At 50.1% G+C, this 24,625-nt stretch overlaps 1 protein-coding gene across 1 annotated transcript in view; it reads right to left on the bottom strand.

The window, feature by feature from the left end:
- MEGF8 (multiple EGF like domains 8) overlaps nt 1–24,625 on the bottom strand; it is a 399,920-nt gene that overhangs the window by 125,935 nt on the left and 249,360 nt on the right. Inside the window, exons 31-32 of the mRNA XM_086933057.1 lie at nt 6,584–6,747; nt 4,263–4,407 (exon numbers count right to left, since the gene is read on the bottom strand). Of these exons, the coding sequence (XP_086789183.1) occupies nt 4,263–4,407; nt 6,584–6,747 (309 nt within the window). The remainder of the gene's footprint in view (nt 1–4,262; nt 4,408–6,583; nt 6,748–24,625) is intronic.

Below are 24,625 nucleotides of genomic sequence, written 5' to 3'. Positions count from 1 at the left end.
GCGGATAGGTCGAGGAGGACCAACATGGCCTCCTCACCCCTATCCACACACTCACGGATCGTCTCAGACACTTCCAGGAGAGCAGTCTCCGTGCTAAAACCCGCTCTAAATCCGGATTGTGAATCATGTAATAGTAGGTTACTTTCTAAATATTCCGCCAGTTGTTGCTGCACGGCCTTTTCCAGAATTTTAGCTGGTTTGGGGAGGAGGGAAATAGGACGGTAGTTGCTAAATTGTGCTGGGTCCGCATCCACCTTTTTCAGGATGGGGACCAGCATAGCCTCCTTCCAATCAGTCGGGAATTGGCCAGTGCGGAGGGATGTGTTCCAAATAGAAAGGAAAGGTCTGACCAGTAAAGGGGCCAGGTTGCCCATAACCTTGGCAGGGATCGGGTCTAAAGGGGAACCCGATTTGCACTGGGAAAACAGCCTTAAAGCGGACTCAATAGTCATCTCTTTAAAGGAATTTAATGATACAGTTTCCAAGACCCTATCACAGGGAGTTGGAGGAGTCCAGTCAGTAGGGAAAGACGATCTGATGTTGTCGATTTTCTCTTGAAAATAGTCAGACAGACCATTACATAAGCGACGTGCTTGACTGTAGAGACAGGCTTCGGCGCCCCGGTCTTTGGTTCGACGCCCCCTTGTGACCCCGAAGGGTCGATGACACTCTTAGATTTGATCGGAGCCGACGAATCCGAGGCAGTCGATCCGAGTACTGTCTTTAGCAGTTTTGGTTTCGATTTAGCATCTGTCGGTTCGATTTCGCCACCGAGATTGGTTGATTGACCGATGGCTCCTTAGAAGTATTCTTAGCCGGGCCTTGACGCGGGGCTATAGAATGTGGATTAAGATCTTGGCTAAGGCCTTCCGGCGATGCCTCGACCTGAGCCGTAGAGAGTACAGTGTCAGTATTGGGTCCCGCAACTGCGGGTGGGCCTTGCTCATCGCTCGAGTCGTCATCGACGGCTCCGATGGCCTCTGCGTCGTCTCCTACCTCGACGACGTCTTCCTCATGGACGTAGTCTTCTTCCTGGTCCACATCGTAGTTAGAGTCGTGCTCCGAAGCAGGGTCCGACTGCTGGTTAGGATCCTCTTCATCGACATCGGCCTCGAAGATGTTCTCCGGGTCGGGCGCTGTTTTCTGCGCCGACTGTCGTGCGGCGCGCCGAAGCGTCTTCTTTGACCGGAACTTGGAACAGGCCATGCAGCTGGCCTCGTCGTGGTCCGGAGATAGGCATTCATTGCACACTGGGTGCACATCAATGTGAGGGTACTTGGAGTTGCAGACGGGGCATGTCTTGAACGGGCTCCGTTCCATCGTCGATCGTCGTTGGGGCCTACTGTGTCAAAAAGGCAAACGGCCTTCGACGTCCTGTTCTAAGAACTGGATCAAGTACTAGGCACCGAACGAGAGACAATACCGACGCCCGAAGGCCTTTTGGCCTTGCGAAAATAATTTATATTGATTCCGAACTTGAGTCAAGAAAGTACATCCGAACCCAATGGCGGAAAAAAACAATCTGAGGATGGAGAGAATGCCCATGCACACTGTAGTCCAGGGGAGGAGCCACCTATCTCTTGATACTTCGAAGACTCTTCCAGGACAACAATGTGCAATCATCCGGACCCAACACTAGGCGGCGATCTATGCACAGATATGAATTCAGCAGCCCACATGCCTCGAACATCCATTTCCAACAATGTACTCCGAATGTGCGTGGCCCTTCCCAGGAAGCGGGCAGGAGGTAATGCAGACATATTTGTGCAATGAGGCAATGAGCAAAACCTTGTGGCGTGGTATTTAATAAGTGAAGCACTTCCGACATCAATATTTCTCCTTCATGAAAAATAAATGTTAAATAGGCTTTGGTCGTCGCTGAGGAGATCCAGATGCAAGAAAGGTCAGCCTGGCAAGACAGCTCAGAAGCTTGACTGCCTGCTGCCGAGATCTGTGTGAGTCCTAGGGGCGACCAACTCAGGGTTTCTTCTTTACAGAGCAGATACACGACTTGTCAATCCCTTGCCTAACAGTAGAAGCACAAATTAATCATTCCTGTGTCATTTGCTATATAGTGGGAAACATTTTCAATATACTGGTGGCCAGAGGTGACCTGTTCTATATGTTAATATATATATATTATGACAGGACGATGCACCCGAGAGGACTACATGCTTGCGGCACATCGTGTGGGGGACCGGTCAGTGGCGGGGTCCCAGGTCCCTGGCAATTCCCATTCACCCGAGCTGACAAGCTGAGGAGGCCCCCTTAGTGCACAGAAGTCTGCGACGCGTCAGTTAGGCCCCTGTGACTGAATGTACCCCACCCCTAATTATTGGCCTTATAAAAGCACCGTCCTATCACGATACACCTCGATATTCATTCACCGGAGAGCACTCTGTAGCACTGATCGTGGCCATAGCGTGCATCCACCCCACTGTGGTTTCTTCCCCTCAGTAAAACCACCTTTCGTGTGGGGTCCTGAAATCTCTGGCACGGGGCAGCGGGCCGTGTTTACACCGCCCGTCTCCTCTCCATGGACCGTGGTTGGCCTGCAATGCCTGGAGAGGACCGCCTGTCCTTCTCCCGCCTGAAGCGGGGAACTATGGCAGCAGGACAACGCACTGACAGGTCTGGCATCTATTTTTGGTGCAGCGCTTCAAAGCTAGCCATGCTCGAAATTAAGCGCTATGCCAGCAAACATAGGTACTCAACCCAATGGTAGTTAAGGTGGTCTGGCGGCAATGATATTACTCTTTCATACTACTAATAGTTCTAAAATATGCTAGAGATATTAATTATTAATAATATTGACAACAATATACTGATTAATAATGAAAATGATAATGAACTGCCCTATGTGGGAAGCTCTGATGAAGTCGACATGCGATTAGTGGAGAGCGTTTTTCTTTTCCTCACGTAATTCACACACTGCTCTATAGTAGTTTAATGGCTCTTTCAGCACCCTGAAAAAGATTTGAAGGACTGAGTGCAACTTTTACATCAAGGTGTCTGTGGAGGTCGGGGGAGGGGATTGGATGGGGCATGTAATTTTTGGCAACATTATGCCATGCTGGAACCTGAGCGTGTCATCGTGGCATCAAGGCGCCTTAACAGCACATGCAACAAACTAGTCACTGTGTATGTCGGATCTAGTCAACTGTGATACCTAAATAAATATATAAACACCTATGTACAAGATGAAGAGACAGACACCTAAAGTACATGAATGTGAGAGTAGATGCGTCACTGAGTTAATTGATGTATACATATGATTGACAGACACGATCCAACATTCGGTATAAATACATAAATAAGCCAATGGATGGGTGAACACACAAACTACCTAAAAAGAGCCATGCTCAGCTCAATGAACATATAGATGAACACATAATAAGTAGGAGAATGGGTGACCGGCTACTTTAGTAAACAAGGATTGATCTCTTGTCTTTATGGGGCCATGTGTTTCTAATTCGAAACACATGGCCCCATAAAGATAAGAAAGTGCTTTGACAGCTGCAAAGCAGACGACCCTTTCCGAATCGGGCGGACGAAAAGGAGAAAGGGCAGTGGCTACAAAACCCCATTTCCAATGGCAAGCCAACGTTTAGCATAAACGGTGATGCTAGCCAATGTAAGTGAGGGCCGGGGCTTCAAGCCCCTTTCTCAAATCTGATCTTTTACAAAATCTCTCGCCCAGCAAGCAGCGCTTTGCGCTGCAACGCCAGGCGAGACTTAAAAAGGCTCCCTTTGCTGCATGCATGTTGCTGCTGGGAATGGAAAGCAGGCAACGTGCAGGTGCTACTGAACGTGTCCCGGTATCTGAAAATGGAACATGGTAAGCAAATTTCTGTGGGGACCAACTCCTTAGCACGGGGGACGGTGTCCACCCTGTGAAAAGAGTGGGTGGACGCCGTGTACCCCCGACTCGAGCCCTGGCAATAGCACACACAACACAAGAAGCACCACACAAAAGAATAACAGGCTGCCACCACGTGTAAAGAACAGCTGGATGCCACACACTGACACCAATGAAAAACAGGCTGCCACACACCGTATGAAGAACAGCCGACTGGCAGTCAACTAGACATGAGGTAACCACCGAGGAACATCAGCTGGTTCACAGGGGCTCATACTATAGCCCTATACTTGAGGTTCCATGCCCTCACCTCCAACCATGTGTATCCCCACTCCCTCTCTTCCCTTCCTCCCAGTGGCCTCACCATTTCTGTGGTCGCCTCCAGCACAACCCACTCCCTCACCTGTGCGGTTGGGCAGGATCCAAGTATTGCAGTTGATCTGGTAGAAGAGGATGTTGTTGCTGAACTCCTGTTGCTCCGTCCGGCCCCCGATCACAACCATGGTATCACGAACGATTGCCGCCACATGGAAGAAGTGAGACAGTGGCTGTGTGGACAAAAGGAAGCAATGGATCTTTAAACTCTTCCCTGGGATGACTGTCCACACGGTACCTCAACACTTTCTTCTGTGAGACCACTCAGCCTACCTTTACACCTCGCTCAGTAACCCTTGAACAAACACTACCTCTACCACTCTTATAAATCACACCCATCTTCAATGCCCAGCTGTTTTGGTGCCTGTCTTCAGCTTCTCTCCTTTACTTCCTATGTATTCTTGCCCACCCCTCTGCTCTCATGCTTGCAGTTAGCTTGCCGCTCGCTTACCACTAAAGTTTCTAGGCTCTCCCAACCTCAACGTATGTCTTCATCTTTTTTGTTTATAGATGTGGCAATTTTGCTTAAGCCGAAGACTGCAAGCAGCATCTGTAGCTGCAAGGTGACTTTTTTAGCCAGATGTGCTTGCAGCAAGCTTTGTTTCCCTTACTAATGGCGTTCAAAGGTAACAATAATGCATTTCTTCAGCTGAGAGCTGCAAACATGGTGTTCTGAGGGAGCAGGCCCTCACCTGCTCCACAAAAATCCTAAGATAAGGATGGAGAGAAAAAACTAATACTAATAGACAGGTTGTCTGGACATTTAACTTGAGACCCCTGCACAGCAGAAGGTATGTGGCAACTTTGACATGACTTTGTGATAAAAAGCATAGTAATAAGTCGCTGTGAGTAAATGTTCAAATATTAGGGTCACCAGACAGAAGAGAGTGAAAAACAAGGTCTGTGGTCTATGCGTCATTTAATTTTATAATATAGACACCTGCGGAGTTATCCATTAATATGTTGCTAAACCACATTTACATGATTTATTTAGGACTAAAACATCCGTATCATTCTATCATACACTGGATTATTAAACCCCTGTGTAAATGAGTCTCTCATTGATTTATAATCAGCAAATTGTGACGCGCCTTATAAAGAAAAGATGTCCAAACTCCACTGCAATAAGTTACTGCAGTCGTGTTCGGACGTCACAATGCCTGCTGCTGGAAGCAGCAGCCGCAGTGAAAGGCAGGTCAGGTGACAGAGCACCCGCTTAAAGCAATGAAAATGGAGCACTGCTTTTCTTTCTTCTGCTTTATTTTACTACCTAAAAGTCACAAGCAGAAAAAACATTTCGATTTTTTTCACTCCATATATTTATAGGAAAGTTAGGCTCTTTCTGCATGTGTCTACACTTTCCAAACTACCGCAGCTTTGTTTTTTAACCTTGCTTTTATTGAACTCTTTCTAATATAACTTTGCAACAAATAGCTAACAAGTTTTGATGAGTTTAATTTTGCACTAGAGGATCCGTTTTTTATTTTTGTGTTTGCAAACATGCTCTCTTTCATATGAAAGAGCTGCACCAAGATTTTAAGTGGTTTGTAAAAAAATCCTGCTGTACAGTATACAGATATTTCAAGTTACCTCGGAGAGCCATAACCTTATAAAGGAACTCTCCCTTACGCCTCGTTCCTCTATTTGGCTATGGAACTAGTCGGTCACATGCAATAGCCTTATAATGTATGGCAGGGGGTACTTTATCCCTTATATAATACCATGGTTTATGTGTATACAGATTATAGGGGTTCACAGAGGGGGTCCCTTATCTTTACCCTACAAGATTGGGAGATTCTCTGGCAGGCTTGTCAGAGTTTAAATACCCCCTCACTGCAGTACGTGCAAGTTCAAGGAGAGGGCTGGAAGGCAGAAGTCCTCTATGAGGGCCAGTGAAATCTACCAGGTGGACATTCCCTCAGGCCCCTCAACATCTCCACAGTCTTCCCGCCTCTGGATTCATCATCTCCCCTGTTGTCTTCCTCCTCCTGTTCTCATCTCAACGGTCCTCATCGCCTCGCTCCATTGCCCGCTGCAGTGTTGTTTACTCCCTCCCGTAAGTTCTATCCCAAGTATACTAGTTACTCCCACCTGGAACCTTCCTGCTCATGAGCTGACCCCCCTCCTGGTCCCATGCTCCTCTTCGCTGTCCACTCGACCAGTCAAACTCGGTTTCCTCTATTCATGTCACTTCATTCCAGCTCTCCGCATCAGTCACTTCCACCCAATCTGAGGCTCCACCTTCGCTTGGCCCTGCTCCATCCATCCTTTCCCCTCCATCAGTCTAGCTCACAGCTATCCTCTCCCACAGGCCTTCCTCAGACCTTCTCACCACCCCCTGTGCTTTACCTTTCTGCCCTGTGAAGGTGCCAGGAGGCTCCAGGTCAGGTTTGGGTAAGACAGGCTGTACAGCTCTGGGGAGGCAGACACCACCTCCACATGGAAACGATGCCCTCCAAAGACGTAGACAGCATCCGTGGCTTCGTGATACACCGCAGAGTGCCCGTAGAGACCTGCAGGGCAGCGGCAAAGGGGCGAGAAGGAAAAACAGAAAACAAGATTACAGTCACCTCAAAAATGAAGAGACAGATGTAGGAAAGAGATCAGGAGAAAGAGCAGAAGATTGTGAGGGGGTGCACATTCAGAGAAATCCATGCGGGCATAGAGAAGGCTCTTTATGCTCTGCTTGAGCTCATCTGCTAGAGATAGCATAAGGGATTCTATAGTCAGTCAATCAAAGCACACCCGTAAGTGGTCTGGTGGCTAAGATGTTTGGTGCACACTCCCAACCCGACGTGTGACTTCCTTTTGGCCACTCTGCTTCACTGTGCAAATACAATTTTGACTTTTATTGATTGATTAGGAGTCTGCCTGACATTTCTTTCTTGGTGCGCAGCTCCCGTGTGCTCTGCTGTTTTTTGTGACTGCTTCAGTAAGCTTGTGTTTGAATTTGGAATTTTTTGTTTCATTTGGGATTGTTACAAGTTATATCTTTAACTAATGTGTAGGAAGCTGGCTCTGTATATAATATAACAAAGTAAGGAATAGTGTGCACAGTCCAGGGAGTCCACAGAGGTAGGTATAGCAGAGGCTAAATGAGATAATCACTAATCAGTGCCACTGAGGGTGCATCCTTTGTGCTGGCCTAAACCCTGAATTGCCCTGGGCTTAAGTCCAGGGCTTTGCTCCCACAACTCAGTGGCCTGCTTGCCAGCAGCCGCCAACTGGAGGCCCCCATTGGAGAACACTGGGCCTCAGCACTCTGCACCCGGCCGCCGTAGTCCCGCTGAGGGTGTAACAAGAGTGCATCCTTGACCCTGGTGGGCCACAGAGTCCAACTCCCACAACAAAGTACTTACCTTTGAACCGGTTACACTATTTTCCTGTTTTTCTATGACAAGTTTCCAAGTGCGGAGTCGGAAAATCTATGAAAACCTTGTACAACTGAACTCAAGAACAAAAAAGAATGTACTTACCTGTTTATAGGAAATGCCCCAGTGTAGTATCCAGGTATACTACACTGTGCACGAAAAGTAATCTGAAGGTAATCTACTGGTCATTTTACTAAAAAGCCCATTCAAAGTCTATGTACTGTATTTACAAAGCCTTACTTTTCTCCGTAACAGGACTGTAACTCAAAACAAAGTGCATAAACAATTATAATGCAAACTGTGTTACAACTGTATATTTACTGCAAAGTATTTTTCGAGCCGGGGTGAACGGATCACCTGGAAAGCGCCATTCCTTGCTCCACCCCCGGGCCTCTGCGTGTAGGATGCATATGGAGGCACGGCTTCGGAATCGGTCTTTAATGTTCTGCTTTTGGCCTGGGTGGAAACAGGCCAGCTGAGTGTTAAGTGTTTCTGACCCCCAGAAACTGAACATTATGACGACAGGTTGGGATACATGTCTATGAATGTAGCCCCGCCCGGTTTGTATGAAGGTGGTTGGGAAGTGCCCTCAGGATGTTAACTGTCGAGTCCTACGTCGCCAGCACCGCAGGTGTGCGCCTTCCAGGGGTGAAGGATACAGCACACAGCTATCTTTTGTGACGCAGGGGTGTCAACTCAGGGCCGGGGCTAGGCATGGGCAGTGTGGGCAGCTGCCCAGGGCCTCGCACTCAGCTGAAAGACAGGGGGCCCGCTTGACTGTGAAATGCCACACTTTCACAGCTTGCCTACCTGCTCCTCCAGGGGCCCCATCCCCACACAATCAAAATACACATGCAAGACGTCTTTTGGCATTCCTGGGGGTGCAGGGGTGGGGGAAGGGGGGAGGACAAACAAAGTGGGGAAGGCACAGCAGCCAGGCCAGCAACTATGGGTCACAGTGTCTGGGGCAGGGCAGCATCTCTGTTAAGTACCGGCCATTCCCTCTCCAGGAGACAGAGGCCCCTTTGTTTCCAGGACCAGCCAGACACAGGTAAGGAGAGGTGGGTGAGGGGAGGAGGGAGTAGCCAGATCAGCTGTCTTTTGTTAACTTTTGATTACCCATTCTTTATGGGAATGTGTAATTAAAATGTATGTAGAACTGCCAGTGGTAGGGCAGTGTTTTAGAAAATGCCTCATTACTGCTTCCAAGCCGCAGGGGAAGGGCCCCCTTTCCCTGGGCCTCTAAGCACTATAGCGAGCTGTAAGGTCCAGGTGTTAGGGCCCCCTTCCCTGGGCCTTGTAGCCAGTACTCCCTCTTTCCTTTCCTTTACTTGTTCCCCTGTGAAATAAATCCAAAAAATAAAAACACTTTTGCTGGAAAGGTCGTCTATTTGCAGACATTTTTCACTTCCAAAGTGCAGCCTTAGGATGGGGATAAATAAAAGGTTCAAAATGTAAAAAATAACTAAAGCAAGACAGAGTGGGTCGAAAAGGGGACAAATTAATTTTATTCACACCCAAAACACAAGTGCCACTTTACATAGTTTGCCAGTGAAGCGCTACTTTTGTTTGCTTGTCTTTCTCTGAACAGCACTGTTTTCCCCAGGTGGGGAAGTGCACCATTTCTGGATGTACTGCAATACCTGCTCGATAGGCGGGTGGAAAACAATGCATACCGCACGTCTGTATTCACGAATCGTGGTCTTTTTAAACCATACTGCTTACGTTTTGTAAGGATATAAGCAATGGACATTGAAACTGGTCCCATCCGGGCCTGTAGTCCTGGCCTTAACTTTTCATGAAAAAGCACAAACTGATTTCTGAATAAAGTTCAAAAGCGTTACGGTAACCATGTAGTTCCTGCTTACATTTCCCATGCTTTTACCTAATCTTGCATTCCCCTGAGTGTTTGCTTTTTCCAGGATGTTGTCATTTTTTTTAGGCAGCATATTGCTCTCGTCTAGTGCCTAATTTGAATTGAGGTACCCCTAGGTGTTTCACGGGGCGCAACTGGGTTGTAGCTGAAGGCAGTGTGAGTTTCTCTGTGGGACAGAATGGTGTTCAGTGGAGAGAGGATGTGGCACTATGGTCAGAGCTGCCGAATTTGGAACTGACAAAACAGGTTCAGCCTTCATGACCAACCACCAGACCACTCTCATGAGAGAGCACAATCCCATGCCAGCCCTTAGAGGGCCCCGAAAGACCTTAGACGAATGGTGTCTGAGCACCAGCAGGTGGACCATAGCGGTGGCAAGTGTGGGTTAACCTTGAAGGCCTGCCCACCACAACCCCTATTGAAGCTCACCTCCAGTCTTGCGGGCAGGCCTACGAAGCAGCACACCCTAAAGCAACAGGGACTCTGTCATTGAGGTCACAGGACCCTTGAGCAGGGAGGCTCTAGGGCAGTGTGACCGATGAGATCGCCCTGAGCGCTGACTTCAGCTGGGGGCGTCATGTTTGTGAGTATATTATGTTTCTAAAAGAACTTGCCGCCTCCTTCCTGTCCTCCAGCAATTTTCGGCAACACGAAAAATGTTATGATAACTCTGGTGATTGATGATCTTCCTAGAGTAAGATGAAGTTTTGTCAAGTGGAAGTTTTGACTTGTGGAAAGGTAGCGCAGAGGGTTAATGTGCCTGCAGCAAAGAACATGTACCATGCAGATCACTATGCCCACATAATATAAATAGGCCAGTGGGTTACTGCTTTTGACAGAGATATCCTATTGTTACTTGCAGCGTATAACTCAAAATCCTAACACTAAAGAAGGAGCTATTAACTGTCATCTAAGAGCTGAATGCAAACTGCAAGGTATAAATTACAGCGTTATGTTTTTTTCTCTAGTCTTTGAATATTCTAATGTTGCAAAAAGGTTCATTTGGACAGAAATACATTCTGGTTATTAAAGAGAACCCCCACCCATGGTATTATGTTTTAAATTCAGAGTTTGTGTTTCTCCAAATCAATCACTATTAAACTACACTGCCCACTACTATGATTTGATTGTCATGTGACTCCTAGTCCTTTGTCTTATGTAACATTACCTTTTGTGATTTACACACGTATGATTGATCGTCTCTGTGTAATGTGTGATATAAAGTTCTCTGACACCCTACACTGGTATCAGTGGCGCTGTAAATCAAATTAAATACATCTGAGCGAGAATGTGGTTATGGAGACTTGAGAGGTTCTGTTAAAGGGTGGCAGTGAGGGAATCCGTGCCAGAGCGAGTCATTGGGGGCACCAACATTGTCGCACAGGGCTCCACCAGTACTAAAGACGGCCACTTCTACTTCCTACAGTTCTAACACCAAATCAAAAACGTTGATTTGAAAACCCCTTGAATCTGAAGCGAACCTTCAAGCTGATGTATGATTTAACAGTGGTCTTGGTTGTTCTAAGTCTCTTTTTATTCATGCACAATCTTTATTTGTATGCAATGGTGTCTTGTAATTGTGTACTATATGTGTTGTGTTTTTGCACTGAACATAACTCTGGCGAGTAAAGAGCCCACACACAAAAAGATTGTCCTACGTCTCTAAGCAAGTGCATGTGGGATTCTGGTGAGAGGATTTACGTTAAAACAAATTACGAAGTATTAATGTCATCCTAAAGTAGCACAATAACGGAACAGAAAGATAAGGGAGCCTTTTGGAATTTCCAAGTCTATCCATGGTGTGAGAGGTTTTCTCTTCTGCTATTTTATATTTTGAATGATCCCACCCCTCATTACCTCTACAGGATCTCCCCCCTTTATGAGGCAGAACTGGAAATTGTATCAAGCACTCATCCGGAAACAATCAGTTAACGAGGAGTAAATAATATACATCTTTGTGAGACCTGCTCCTAGCTTTTCCATCCAATGTGACAAATGTAATCCATGTAATACAGTTTTAAAATATATGGACTTATTTCATTTGTATATTTATCTTTTTGTCCATGTTACGGATATCCACGTTAGGTCTCTTCAGTGTTGCCGAATAAGATCAGCATAAGATCAACAGTCCTGCGATGTCACTTTCTGTGATGTCACTTTCTGCGATGTTACCAAGGGCGGCTCCTCCACTAGGGCGGAGGAGCGTCGCCCCACTGCTTTCTCACAGTGAGAGATGCAGAAACACAAAATGCTTCCATCTTATGTTTCGGCTTTTCGCACTGCGAGAAAGTAGAAGTGTTTGGTTGGGGGCGGGCGGGTTTGCTTTAGGGCAGGGGAGGCGGGCCTTGCCCACGGCTTGGGGCGCTGACAGTGTGGTCGGCCCTCCGGGGCCGAACAAACCAGTCATGCGCACTCTGGCCTTTCTCCATGGAGGCTGCATGCATCCTACATGGAGAAAATGGCATCCCCATAGGAGCCTGGCTGGTCAGAGTCCCGACGAATCACAATGCTGCCATTGCAGCATTGTGATTGGCTTAGGGGAGGGAGGCTGCCTGCTTCCTGTTCCTGCCAGAGGAACAGAAGAGCAGGGCAGAAGCAGAGACGACGCAAGACCTGGGAAGGTACATTTTTTTTTTTAATTACCCGCCACCCCCCACCCCCCGTGAGATGCCCCACCCGCAAGTAATGCCGGCCGCGACTGGATGTTACATGCAAATTAGAGGGGCCTCAGATCTTCCATTTCGCTCGGGCCCCAGAAGTTCTAGGATCTGTCCTGTGTCCACTATAGGCAAACACAGGATGGGCCCTTACAGGGGTGAAGGATCCTGCAGAGCACACGGCTATCTATCTTCTGCGACACAGGGGTGTCCACCGTGGGCCCATGAGGGCCAGAGCCTCACTGCATTACTCTCTTTCGTGTAGTGCAGTGCAGTTTGGGGTCTGCCCTTCTTTGCCCACGTTGGACACTCGTTGAGGGATTGCAGTGAGGCGGGTGAGCAGAGAGGAGCCCGTTTCCGATGATCCGAGAGCCCTGCTGAGTGTGCTTCCGGCTGCTTTGGCAATTATTCCTTTAGTGAAAGAGTCGGTCCTAAACCCATGAAATAAAGAGGTTTTATTGTGGAAGAAGGCCTTTGATGAGTCAAGTGGCTCATCTCCTGCAGACTCTGGGGGCGGGGGTTGTCCCCCGAGGTGGTTATCATTGGTGGCTTCAAACTGTGATGCCTGCCTGTCACCGAGACAGGCTCCTGCAGGGCTGAGGCCCCTTAGATGAGGCCTGGTCCATGGGCTGGGCCGACTAATCCCCTCCAGAGGCCGGGGGTGGAGAAGGAATGTCACTTTACCGGAGGTGCGCTCACCCCCGAGCCCAGCGCTCCCTCCCTGCCTCCCTCGGCCGCACTGTGTGATCCTGGGGAGATGCCGGCTCCTTCAAGTCCAGGCGCAGCTCTGGAGGAGACATTCCTGCTCGAGATCCCACCCTGGGCGATGGAGGACGAGACCTCCCCGCCTCCGCTCTGTGATGCCGGAGTTGACAGGGGAGAGGCAGTGGTCATGGTCGCACGGATCTTGCATGCAGGAACCTGTCAGCTGGGCGGAGCCGGGGCGCGGAACGCTGCATCCTGATCTTTCAAGGTACCCAGAGATCACACAGCGCGACCGCACATTCCAGTCACGCGCTGGGAGTGAGGACACACAACTATTCATTAGGAGGGGCGGGTCTGAGGGTATCTCCTCGGGATTACACGGTTTTAGTCAGGCAGGGGAGCGGTGCCTGCGGAAAACAAACCATAATAAACATTTACATAGGATTTCAATCTCGTCTTGTTTGGTTTTGGGCAATCGGTGATAGCTCAGTGTCCGCCGACCTTGGAAGCATAAAGGAGAGAGGCAGCCCTGCGCAGGGTCCATCGACCCGGACCAAGGGATGCCTCAAGCTCTTGCATATGATGCTCTGCGTCATTGAATGATGCTTCCACCCCCCTCCGGTCCTCTGGGGAGTCCAGACGCAGAGGCCAGCGCTGCGGCTCAGGGGGAGCCGCCACGCCCAGGGGGGGGGGGGGGCAGGTTTGCGGTACACCACTGACCGCGCTCACTTACTCTCAACCGCGGGGGCGGGGGCTACCATGGCTAGCGATGGGCGAACCAGCTGCAGGCGCGAGCGCAGCGCCGAGAATCCTCGCAAAGTAAATCTACAACGCGCGTCACGCAAAGAGTGATGAAGATTCGACGAAACAAAAAACAAGTGTCTTTCAGTAACAAGAGGCGAGATAGCGGCCATGCGGAGCTTTATAGGCCCACAGGGTTTTGAGCAACATTATTTCATACTCTATGTTGAGATGGACGTACGAGTTACTGACCTTCGGTAACGTCGTATCCGGTAGCGACGATTCTAGCCGCAGATGGATTCCTTAACGTAGAGTTATCACCAAGCGCGAGACTGGATCTGGGACATTTTTTGCCCAGCACTGGGGGGGGGCGGCATCACGCGGATCCGCACTGACGTTATCCGCATACGTGACGTCAGCGAGGTCACGCAAGTCCCACCACGGCGCGCCTACGTCAGTTTTCTTCGGAGAACTTTTCCGTGCCACAACACGGAGCCATCAGACAAAACTGCAACAGTATGGGAACAGTATGGGAACAGAAAGATAGAAAAGGAATGGTGAGGACCACCACCAGAGGGTGCAGTGCCAGACACTGCAGCACCTAAGGGCAGGGAAAGGATCAAAGAACAGAGCACAGCCCTGATCAGCAACCCTGACAGTTCGGAAACAGCCCCTCCCCAGAGACAAAGAGCATATGAAAACATGTCATGATAACATGTAGCAGGACTAAAACCTCCCACCAATAACAAAGGGGAACCAGTGCAAGAGAAACAAGGAACCACAAACCCCAGAACAGCCCCAGCACAGAATGCAACATCCCCATAAGGAACAAGGGAAGAGGCCCGGCCAAAAGCCCCCAATTCAGAGGGAAGCAGAGAAGCATAGGGGCCAGAACCCCTAGCACTGCAAGGGGGTGGAAAAGGGAAGGGGGTGGGGGTTGAAGGTAGCCCCAACCTAGAGAAACCAGAGCATAAGTGTACAGAAGCACCTATAAACCTATGACAAGAAGGGAGGAAACGGAACAAATAACAGGAAAACATTCCACCAAAAAAGAGATAAAAGAAGGCACCACTCATAGGGAGGCAAGTGCAGAAGACCAAGCCAAAGGTCCTCACAGAACGGGGAGGAAGGGCAGGTCAAGAAGGAATCTGCGGATAGAATAGTCTCTACCAGATACACTGTTACCGAAGGTAAGTAACTCGTACTTCTGATAGAAGCAGAGGCGCTGTGGTCTGAAGGAGGAACCCCCGAAGAGCCGCACCCCAACGGCACCACATCCTCTGAACTTGGATCCGAGCCAGTCAGGGCCGGAGCCACCGGCGACGCCGCAGAGGGCCCGCACACTGCAAGGGATGCACAGACGTCCCAGGAGGGGAAGGAGGAGTAGAAGCCAGCAAGGCCTGCGAGGCCGCCGCATAGGTCTCCATCTGGGCTCTAGACGCCCCCACACCAGGAAACGGCGGATAGGGGGAACGACACGCTGGGCTGCACCACCCGCGGAGAGCCCGCGCCCCCAACAGGCCGGGAACCAGCCCTCGGGACAAACTGCGACACTTACCGACTGGTGAGCGACGCTCTTACGGCCTGGGAGAAACTAATTCTGAAATCCTCCGCAGGGGCCGGGCGTGGTGACGCCACCGACCGCGACATGGGGGCTGAAAGAAGTTTCATCCGGCGCTCGCCTCACAATCAGTGGAGGTGTGGTGTTCCCCCAAACACCACATGCAGATGGGGTGAGGATCTGTCGTGCCACACACTGTTCCCACACACACACCCAACAAGCGAAAGGGAAAGGCCGAAGCAGGCCGATGGGGATCCGTGCGGAAAAGTAAACAAGCATTTACAATGCAACGGTCTCGCCTTTGCCAAAGTTAGAGCTATTGGCATTGTAAATGACAAATTCTTTATTTGTGTGTCGGTTTTGAAAACAGATAAATAAATGGCATTGTCATTTACACTGTCAATAGCTTAATCTCTCGCAAATGCAAGACCTATTGCATTTGCACACACCCACAGAGAGCCACACACACACACAAACAGAGCCCCCCCCCACACACCCACCCACACACACATCCCTACACACACACACACATCCCTACACACACACACACAGCCCCCCACACACAGAGCCCCCCAGACACACACAGAGCCCCCCCAGACACACACAGAGCCTCCCCCAGACACACACAGAGCCCCCTCCCCACACACAGAGCCCCCCACACACACAGAGCCCCCCGCACACACAGAGCCCCCCTACACACACAGCCCCCACACACAGAGCCCCCCACACACAGAGCCCCCCCACACACAGAGCCCCCCCACACACAGAGCCCCCCCCCACACACACACAGAGACCCCACACACAGAGCCCCCCTTCACACACAGAGCCCCCCTTCACACACACAGAGCCCCCCCACACACAGAGCCCCCCCCACACACACAGCCCCCCCACACACACAGCCCCCTCCACACACACAGCCCCCTCCACACACACACACAGAGCCCCCCCCACACACACACAGAGCCCCCCCCACACACAGAGCCCCCACACACAGAGCCCACACACAGAGCCCACACACACAGAGCCCACACACACAGAGCCCACACACACAGAGCCCACACACACACACACAGAGCCTCCCACACACACAGAGCCCCCCACACACAGAGCCCCTCACACACAGAGCCCCTCACACACACAGAGCCCCCTCACACACACAGAGCCACACACACACAGAGCCCGCCACACACACACAGAGCCCGCCACACACACACAGAGCCCCCCCCACACACACAGTGCCACACACACACACAGTGCCACACACACACACAGAGCCACACACACACACAGAGCCACACACACACACAGAGCCACACACACACACAGAGCCACACACACACACACAGAGCCACACACACACACAGAGCCACACACACAGAGCCACACACACAGAGCCACACACACAGAGCCACACACACAGAGCCACACACACAGAGCCACACACACAGAGCCACACACGCACACAGAGCCACACACACACACACACACACACACACACAGAGCCACACACACAACGGCCCCCACACACACACAACGGCCCCCCCCACACACACAACGGCCCCCACACACACACACAACGGCCCCCACACACACACACAACGGCCCCCACACACACACACAACGGCCCCCACACACACACACAACGGCCCCCCCACACACACACAACGGCCCCCCCACACACACACACACAACGGCCCCCACACACACACACACACACACACACACACACACAACGGCCCCCACACACACACACACACAACGGCCCCCACACACACACACACAACGGCCCCCACACACACACACACAACGGCCCCCACACACACACACACACAACGGCCCCCACACACACACAACGGCCCCCACACACACACACACACACAACGGCCCCCACACACACACACAACGGCCCCCACACACACAGAGCCACACACACACGAGGAACAGGGGGGGCAGAAAAGCAAGCACAATGAGGCAACAGGGGGGTGGGGGGCAGAAAAGCGAGCACAACGAGGCAACAGGGGGGTGGGGGGCAGAAAAGCAAGCACAACGAGGGTACAGGGGGTGGGGGGCAGAAAAGCGAGCACAAGGCAATTCAGAACGAGGGTACAGGGGGGTGGGGGACAGAAAAGCGAGCACAACGAGGCAACAGGGGGGTGGGGGGCACAAAAGCGCGCAGAACGAGGATCAGGGGGGTGGGGGGCAGAAAAGCGAGCAGAACGAGGGAACAGGGGTGTGGGGGGCAGAAAAGCGAGCACAACGAGGGAACTGGGGGGCAGAAAAGCGAGCACAACGAGGATCAGGGGGGAGGGGGGCAGAAAAGCGAGCACAGCGAGGATCAGGGGGGTGGGGGGCAGAAAAGCAAGCACAACGAGGATCAGGGGGCAGAAAAGAGAGCACAACGAGGATCAGGGGACAACGAGGATCAGGGGGGTGGGGGGCAGAAAAGCGAGCACAACGAGGGGACAGGGGTGGTGGGGGGCAGAAAAGTGAGCACAATGAGGCAACAGGGGGGTGGGGAGGCAGAAAAGCGAGCGCAACAAGGAACAGGGGGGGCAGAAAAGAGCACGACGAGGAACAGGGGGGTGGGGGGGCAGAAAAGCAAGCACAACGAGGCAACAGGGGGGTGTGGGGCAGAAAAGCGAGCACAACGAGGCAACAGGGGGGTGGGGGGGGGGGCAGAAAAGCAAGCACAACGAGGCAACAGGGGAGTGGGAGGGGCAGGAGGACTCGGCAGCTTCTCTACTTCTTCCGGCGGTGGTCCATCAGAAATGGCTCTCTGAAAAGCCCCGACATTTTCGGACTGGGGGGGGGGGGGGGGGGGAGTGTTTTTCGTTCTCTCCTCTTCCCATTGGCTAGAATGTAAAATTCCAGCCAATGGGAAGAGGACAGAAAGAAAAGAGAAAGAACCTAAAAAACACCCCCCCGAATCCGAAAAAGACGGGGCTTGAACGGAGTGACACCCCTCTCCTCCAATGGCTGGCCTCAGTTTAGGAAGCCAGCCCATGGAGAAGAAGGGTGGGTTCAAGCCCCCACACATGTAACATAAGATCTCTCCCTGCGCAGCCTACGCAGGTCTCGACCTAAAAACTGACGTAGGCGCGCCGGGGTGGGACTTGTGACCTCTCTGATGTCACGTACGCGGATAAGTCACGGTGGAGTCGTGTGATGCCGTTCCCCCGGCACATAGGGATGCTGGGCAAATTTTTTTCTGGATCCAGTCTCATGCCTGGGGATAATTCTACGTTAAGAAATCTGCAGCTAGTAGTCTCTATCAGATAAATACGATAGCAATGCACACCCTGAGGTATGCGCGCACATAGCAATGTTGATGTACACTACAATTTATGCACGCATGACGTAAATATCAGTGAATGCAATGTCGATGTACACCCTAACTTATGCATGCACAGTGATGTCAATACCAGTAAATCCAATGTCGATATACACCCCAACGTATGCATGCACAATGTCAATACCAGTAAATCCAATGTCGATATACACCCCAACGTATGCATGCACAGTGATGTTAATACCAGTAAATCCAATGTCGATATACACCCTAACTTATTCATGCACAGTGATGTCAATACCAGTAAATCCAATGTCGATATACACCCCCAACTTATGCAATCACAGTGATGTCAATACCAGTAAATCCAATGTCGATATACACCCCAACGTATGCATGCACAATGTCAATACCAGTAAATCCAATGTCGATATACACCCCAACTTATGCAATCACAGTGATGTCAATACCAGTAAATCCAATGTCGATATACACCCCAACTTATGAATGCACAGTGATGTCAATACCAGTAAATCCAATGTCGATATAGACCCCAACGAATGCATGCACAGTGATGTCAATACCAATAAATCCAATGTCGATATACACCCCAACGTATGCATGCACAGTGATGTCAATACCAGTAAATCCAATGTCGATATACACCCCAACGTATGTATGCACAATGATGTCAATACCAATAAATCCAATGTCGATATACACCCCAACGTATGCATGCACAATGATGTCAATACCAATAAATCCAATGTCGATATACAACCCAACTTATATATGCACAGTGATGTCAATGGCAGTAAATCCAATGTGGACGTACACTGTAACTTATGCACGCATAATGACGTCAATATCAGTGAATGCAATGTTGATGTAACAACTGTGCGTATAATAAAATAGTTAAATATAACAATGACCGCCATGCTACACCTGCATGCACTCGAATCATTGCTGTAGGACTCATCCGATATGACCTCTCCATCCACTCTAAGTCCGAGATGCATGGTCAGACAGGTCCTGCGACGCAAACCAAGCCTATCGACTGACTGGTCGCAAGTGAGGTTACACTTAGCCCAAATACAAACGAGCACCTAAGGAAAATTTTAATCAATTTATTTTATTTATTTATTTTTAGAGTTTTCTATAGCGCGAACTTGAACCGATTAGGTTATCAGAGCGCTTTACATAGCACAAGTTTCGTTACATGTTAACACAGCAGTTTACATAGAATCAGTTACGTTGCACATTTCAATAACTTGAACCGAATAGGTTATCAAAGCGCTTTAAATAAGACAGCATTCGATGTCCAGTGCCCTCCTCCGCCGTGTAGCGGGGGACCACTTCAAGCCCTCCGAAGTCGTCGAGCTGTCGGGACTAGGCTCCTGGAATGTCCAGTGCCCTCCTCCACCGTGTAGTGGGGGACCTCTTCCAGCCCTTCGAAATCGTCGACCTGTCGGGACTAGGCTCCTGGAATTTCAGCTGTCCCTTTACAACTACTTTGTTTGAAGTCATGACGGAGTTACTAGTGAACATAATACAACTAGAGATATAGTATTGCCATATAAGAAGGTAGACATTCTATCCAGAAAATGGTGTAAACACATGAGTGTAAACCCCGGCTATCCACCCGAGAGAGAGACTAGGCAAAGATGGCCGCCTCATATGAGGAGAAGAGACAGTAGTCCTCTTTTTATTATTGTGGCTTTGTGAGCAGGGAGGGCAGTTTCGTTTTCAAGCTAGCCCAGTTCCTGAGTTGCTGTGAGGGAGTCTTATCCTGCAGGGGCCTCGTGGGCATCTGAAGGCACAGGCGGTGATTTATTGCCTTTCTTTTTAGCACCCCGCCATTTTGAACAAAGGGTTGTGTCAGAGTACAAGCGATGGTCAAGAGAAGTATCTTTTTGTGTAGCAGCCCGTCCGTTAGTGCTCAGTTCCAGATGTATGACCTTTTTTGTGTAGCAGCCCGTCAGTTAGTTAGTGTGGGGGGGGGGGGGGGGGGGGGGGGGGCCTCGTCCACTGCCGCCCCCGAATCTCCGCGGTTTCCTGGTGCATCAAACAGCGTCCCCGAGCCCCTCCACTGCCCTCAAGGCTGTGGGAATCCTCTGATGTGGGGCGGGGGGCAATCGTGAACTGTAGGCACCGGAGACCTGCTCCCAGGGTCCCGGTGGCAGCCGGTGGGGGGGGGGGGGGACGCAGGGGGTCACCCGAGCCGAGGAGGAATCACCGCTCTTGCCTGCAGGGTGCTCTGAGCCCTTGTGCCGCAGCCCCTTCCGTCACACCCGACGGCGCTGTGTGTTTCCCTCTCGTCTCGCTGCTCGACTAGGGACTCCACTCCGATGTTTCCCAGGGCAGCGACTCCACCCTCCCTCCCTCTCACCTCCAGCCTCCGAGGGTCCGATGTAGCGAGGGACAGGTTCAGCCGAGTGAGCTTCTCAGACAAGCAAGGTTCACCGCGGACCTGCGGCAGGCGCCCCACACACGGTTCGGGTGCACAGCGCCCGTCCGACTCGTCCCCGGTCTCCGCTCCTCCTCCCCGCTGCTCTACAGCCCGAGCTGGCAACGGGCGGCCGCCATGTTGGGTCCTCGGCGGGGATCAGGAGCACTCAGCAATCGCCGCTCCACCGGCACAAGCAGCGATCTGGGTAGCCCTGCAGGTGCCCCACACCCTCCGCCACAATTATGGAGCGTGTACGTCGCGGGGGGCCTCCCAAGGACGCTGGGCTCCAGGCCGGAGCAGCGCGCTGGCTGGGAGCCGAGACGGTCCACGTCCTTCCCGTCTCGGCAATCCCACAGATACGTAGTCACAATACAAACAGGACCCGGAAGATTGGCCCTAATAAAACACGTTTTTGCCAAACGAGTGTGTTCCCAAAATACCCCAAAGTTAGAGGTCACATGTAGTTGGGAACACTTAGCCAATCCGGACACGGTATGCACACTGCACGAGGTGATCAGACGCTTACCACACTGGATGTCTGGACACCCCCACAGTGGTCCACATTAGCTCTCCCCTAGGTAGACAGCCACCTGTGTCCACTTTATAAGATGGCAATTCTTGTTATTTATGACTATGATGCTTTTCAAAGAACATCGAAGTGTTTTATTGAACCCACAAAATGTATATATGTGGGGTCAAAACTTCATGAGACTGGCTTCAGACGTGCCTCTGTCAATACTCACCCGGGTGCTGCGCTTAATTAAACCAACTTTTGCTGTTTTGCCGAATGCCTCTAGTCTTTTTATTTAAGGTAAAATCATACTGAGCAATCATCTATTAAATCAAAGCAAACAAAAGGAAAATGCTTCTTACCAGTATGCATCTGTTCTTGGCATGTAGAGCTGCAGAGTTGCACACTATGCATAGATCGCCACCTAGTGTTGGGCCCGGATGTTTGCAGTTTATTGTTGTCCTGAAAAGTTCTTTGGAAGTCACGAGATAGGCGACTCCTCCTTAGGGCCACATTGCGCATGGGCATCGGCTCCATCCTTAGATTGTTTTTCGTCATTAGGGAAATGATGGAGCTTTGTAAGAAAAGGAAGGATGCCCATGTAATTTTTATCTAATTAAGATAATACTGGAACAGACAAGGGTAGCCGGGGAGGCGGGTGGGCGTGTGCAACTCTGCAGCTCTACCAGCCAAGAACAGATGCATACTGGTAAGTAGCATTTTCCGTTCGAGGCATATGAGCTGCAGATTCTACACTGTGCATAGATTGTATAGCAGTACCCACTTTTAGCGGCGACCACCTCTATCTGTTGCAGTAGTTTGGAATAATGTTTCAAGAACAGCTTGCCCACATTAGCTTGTTGCTTGGTTTGCACATCTACACAATAGTGTGTTGTGAATGTGTGCGGTGTTGACCATGTAGCTGCTCTGCAGATGTCATCTATGGGAATGTTCCCTAAAAATGCCATTGAAGCCCCTATCTTTCTTGTAGAGTGGGCTTCAGGAGGAACAGAGAACGTTCGTTTAGCTTTGTGGTAACAAATTGTGTGGTGGTGAGAAAGACACAAAAAGTTCTTTTGTCTTACGAAAGGGTTGTGTCCTCTCTATGTAGTATACCAAAGCTCTTTTGACATCTATTGTGTGAAGAGCTCTTTCTGGTACTGTCTGTGGTTGCGAGAAGAAAACGGGCAGTTCCACAGATTGACTGAGATGGAAGGGAGAAATGACTTTGGGTGAGAATTTTCGATTAGTACGCAGAACTCCCTTATTGTGATGCATTTGCTTGTAGCTCACTAACTCTCCGCAGAGAGGTAATAGCTACTAGGAACGCAACTTTCCACGTTAAAAATTGTAGTTCGCATTTGTGTAAGGGTTCGAAGGAAGGTCCCATTAACCGTGTGAGAACAACATTTAAATTCCACACAAGTGAAGGTGGTACTATGGGAGGAATTATTCTTTTAAGGCCTTCCATAAAGGCTTTAATGGCAGGCACTCTGAATAGAGATAGATGTTGTCTGTTTTTACAGATATGCTGCTATTGCAGCAAGATGTAGTCTAATAGACGTATAGGCTAAGTTGCATCTTTGGAGATGCAGTAAGCATCCTATAATGTGTTGAATAGACACATCTAGGGAATTAATATTGTTGTTGTGACAATATATTACAAATAGTTTCCACTTAGCTGCATAGCATGCTCTATTGGTTGGACGTCTAGCTTCTTTAATAACATTCATGCAGTCTGGAGGAAGGTTCAAATATCCAAATTCTAGGATTTCAGGAGCTAGATCGCAAGGTTGAGCTGAGCTGGGTCCAGGTGTCTGATCTCTCCACGGTTCTGTGTTAAGAGGTGTGGAGACAGGTGTAATTTTTGGTGCGGTACTACCGACAGTTGTAGCAAGGCGATGTACCACGGCTGTCTGGTCCACGTTGGAGTAACTAGGATGAGGGTCAGAGAATGCTGCTGTAGTTTGCGTACTACTAGTGGCATGAGTGGTAGAGGTGGAAAAGCGTACGCAAATCTGTTTGACCAGTTCATCCATATCGCATTGCCTTTGGACAGTGGGTGTGGATATCTGGCGGCGAAGCTTGTGCATTTGGCGTTTTCGTGGGTGGCAAATTGATCTATCTGAGGTTGTCCCCACATCTGAAAGAATGGCTGAAGAACTTGCATATGAAGTTCCCATTCGTGGATCTGTTGTGTTTGACGACTGAATAGATCCGCTATGGTATTTTGTACTCCTGGAACATGTTGGGCTAGAAGGAATATGTTTTGAGGTATCGCCGACCGCCATATGTCCTGTGCTAGTTGAGATAGCTGCAGGAAGTGTGTGCCTCCCTGCTTCTGTATGTAATACATGGCGGTCATGTTGTCCGTGCGGACTAACACAGCTTTGTTTGATACTTGCTTTTGGAAAGCTTTTAGTGCTAAGAATATTGCTAGTAACGCCAGATGATTGATGTGGAGTAACTTTTTTTGCAGTGTCCACCTGCCTTGCATGGTGTGTTGCAGTAGGTGGGCTCCCCAGCCGGAGAGCGATGCGTCCGTGGTCAAGACTATCTGAGGAACTGGCTCTAGGAACGGTCGTCCTTTGGAAAGGTTTTTGGTGTTCCACCACTGCAGAGAGCGATGAGTCAGACCGTCTACCAACACTAGGTCTGTTAATTGACATTGAGCCTGGTTCCACTGACGTGATAAGAATTCTTGTAGCGGACGCATTTGAAGTCTTGCATGGGGCACTATGAAGATGCAAGAGGCCATCATCCCTATGAGTTGCATGAACACTCTTGCTGGAAGAGAGTGTTGTAGCTGAAAACTTGTTAGAAGAGTTTGCATGCTGGCTATCCTTGCTGGAGTGGGATAAGCTAGCCTTTTGAGGTGTTTATTGTGGCACCGAGGTACTGTTGTACTTTGGATGGTTGTAGATGGGACTTGGCGTGGTTTATTGTAAACCCCACGTCGTGAAGCAGTTGTATTGTGACTTGAGTGTGTTCCAAGCATTGGTTGTATGAGCTGGCTTTTATGAGCCAGTCGTCTAGATACGGGAAGACATGGATGTGTTGTCTTCGTAAGTGCACTGCCACTGCTACTAAGCACTTGGTGAATACTCTTGGTGCTGTTGTGACTCCGAATGGGAGTACTTTGAATTGATAGTGCTGCCCGTCTATTACAAATCTGAGATACTTCCTGTGAGCTTTGTGAATGGGAATGTGGAAATATGTGTCCTTGAGATC

The sequence above is a fragment of the Lissotriton vulgaris genome, chromosome 7 (assembly GCF_964263255.1).
Source record: "Lissotriton vulgaris chromosome 7, aLisVul1.2, whole genome shotgun sequence".
NCBI classification, from domain to species: Eukaryota; Metazoa; Chordata; class Amphibia; order Caudata; family Salamandridae; genus Lissotriton; species Lissotriton vulgaris.
The sequence above is the reverse complement of the archived record's forward strand: the minus strand, read 5'-3'. Positions and strand labels throughout refer to the sequence as shown.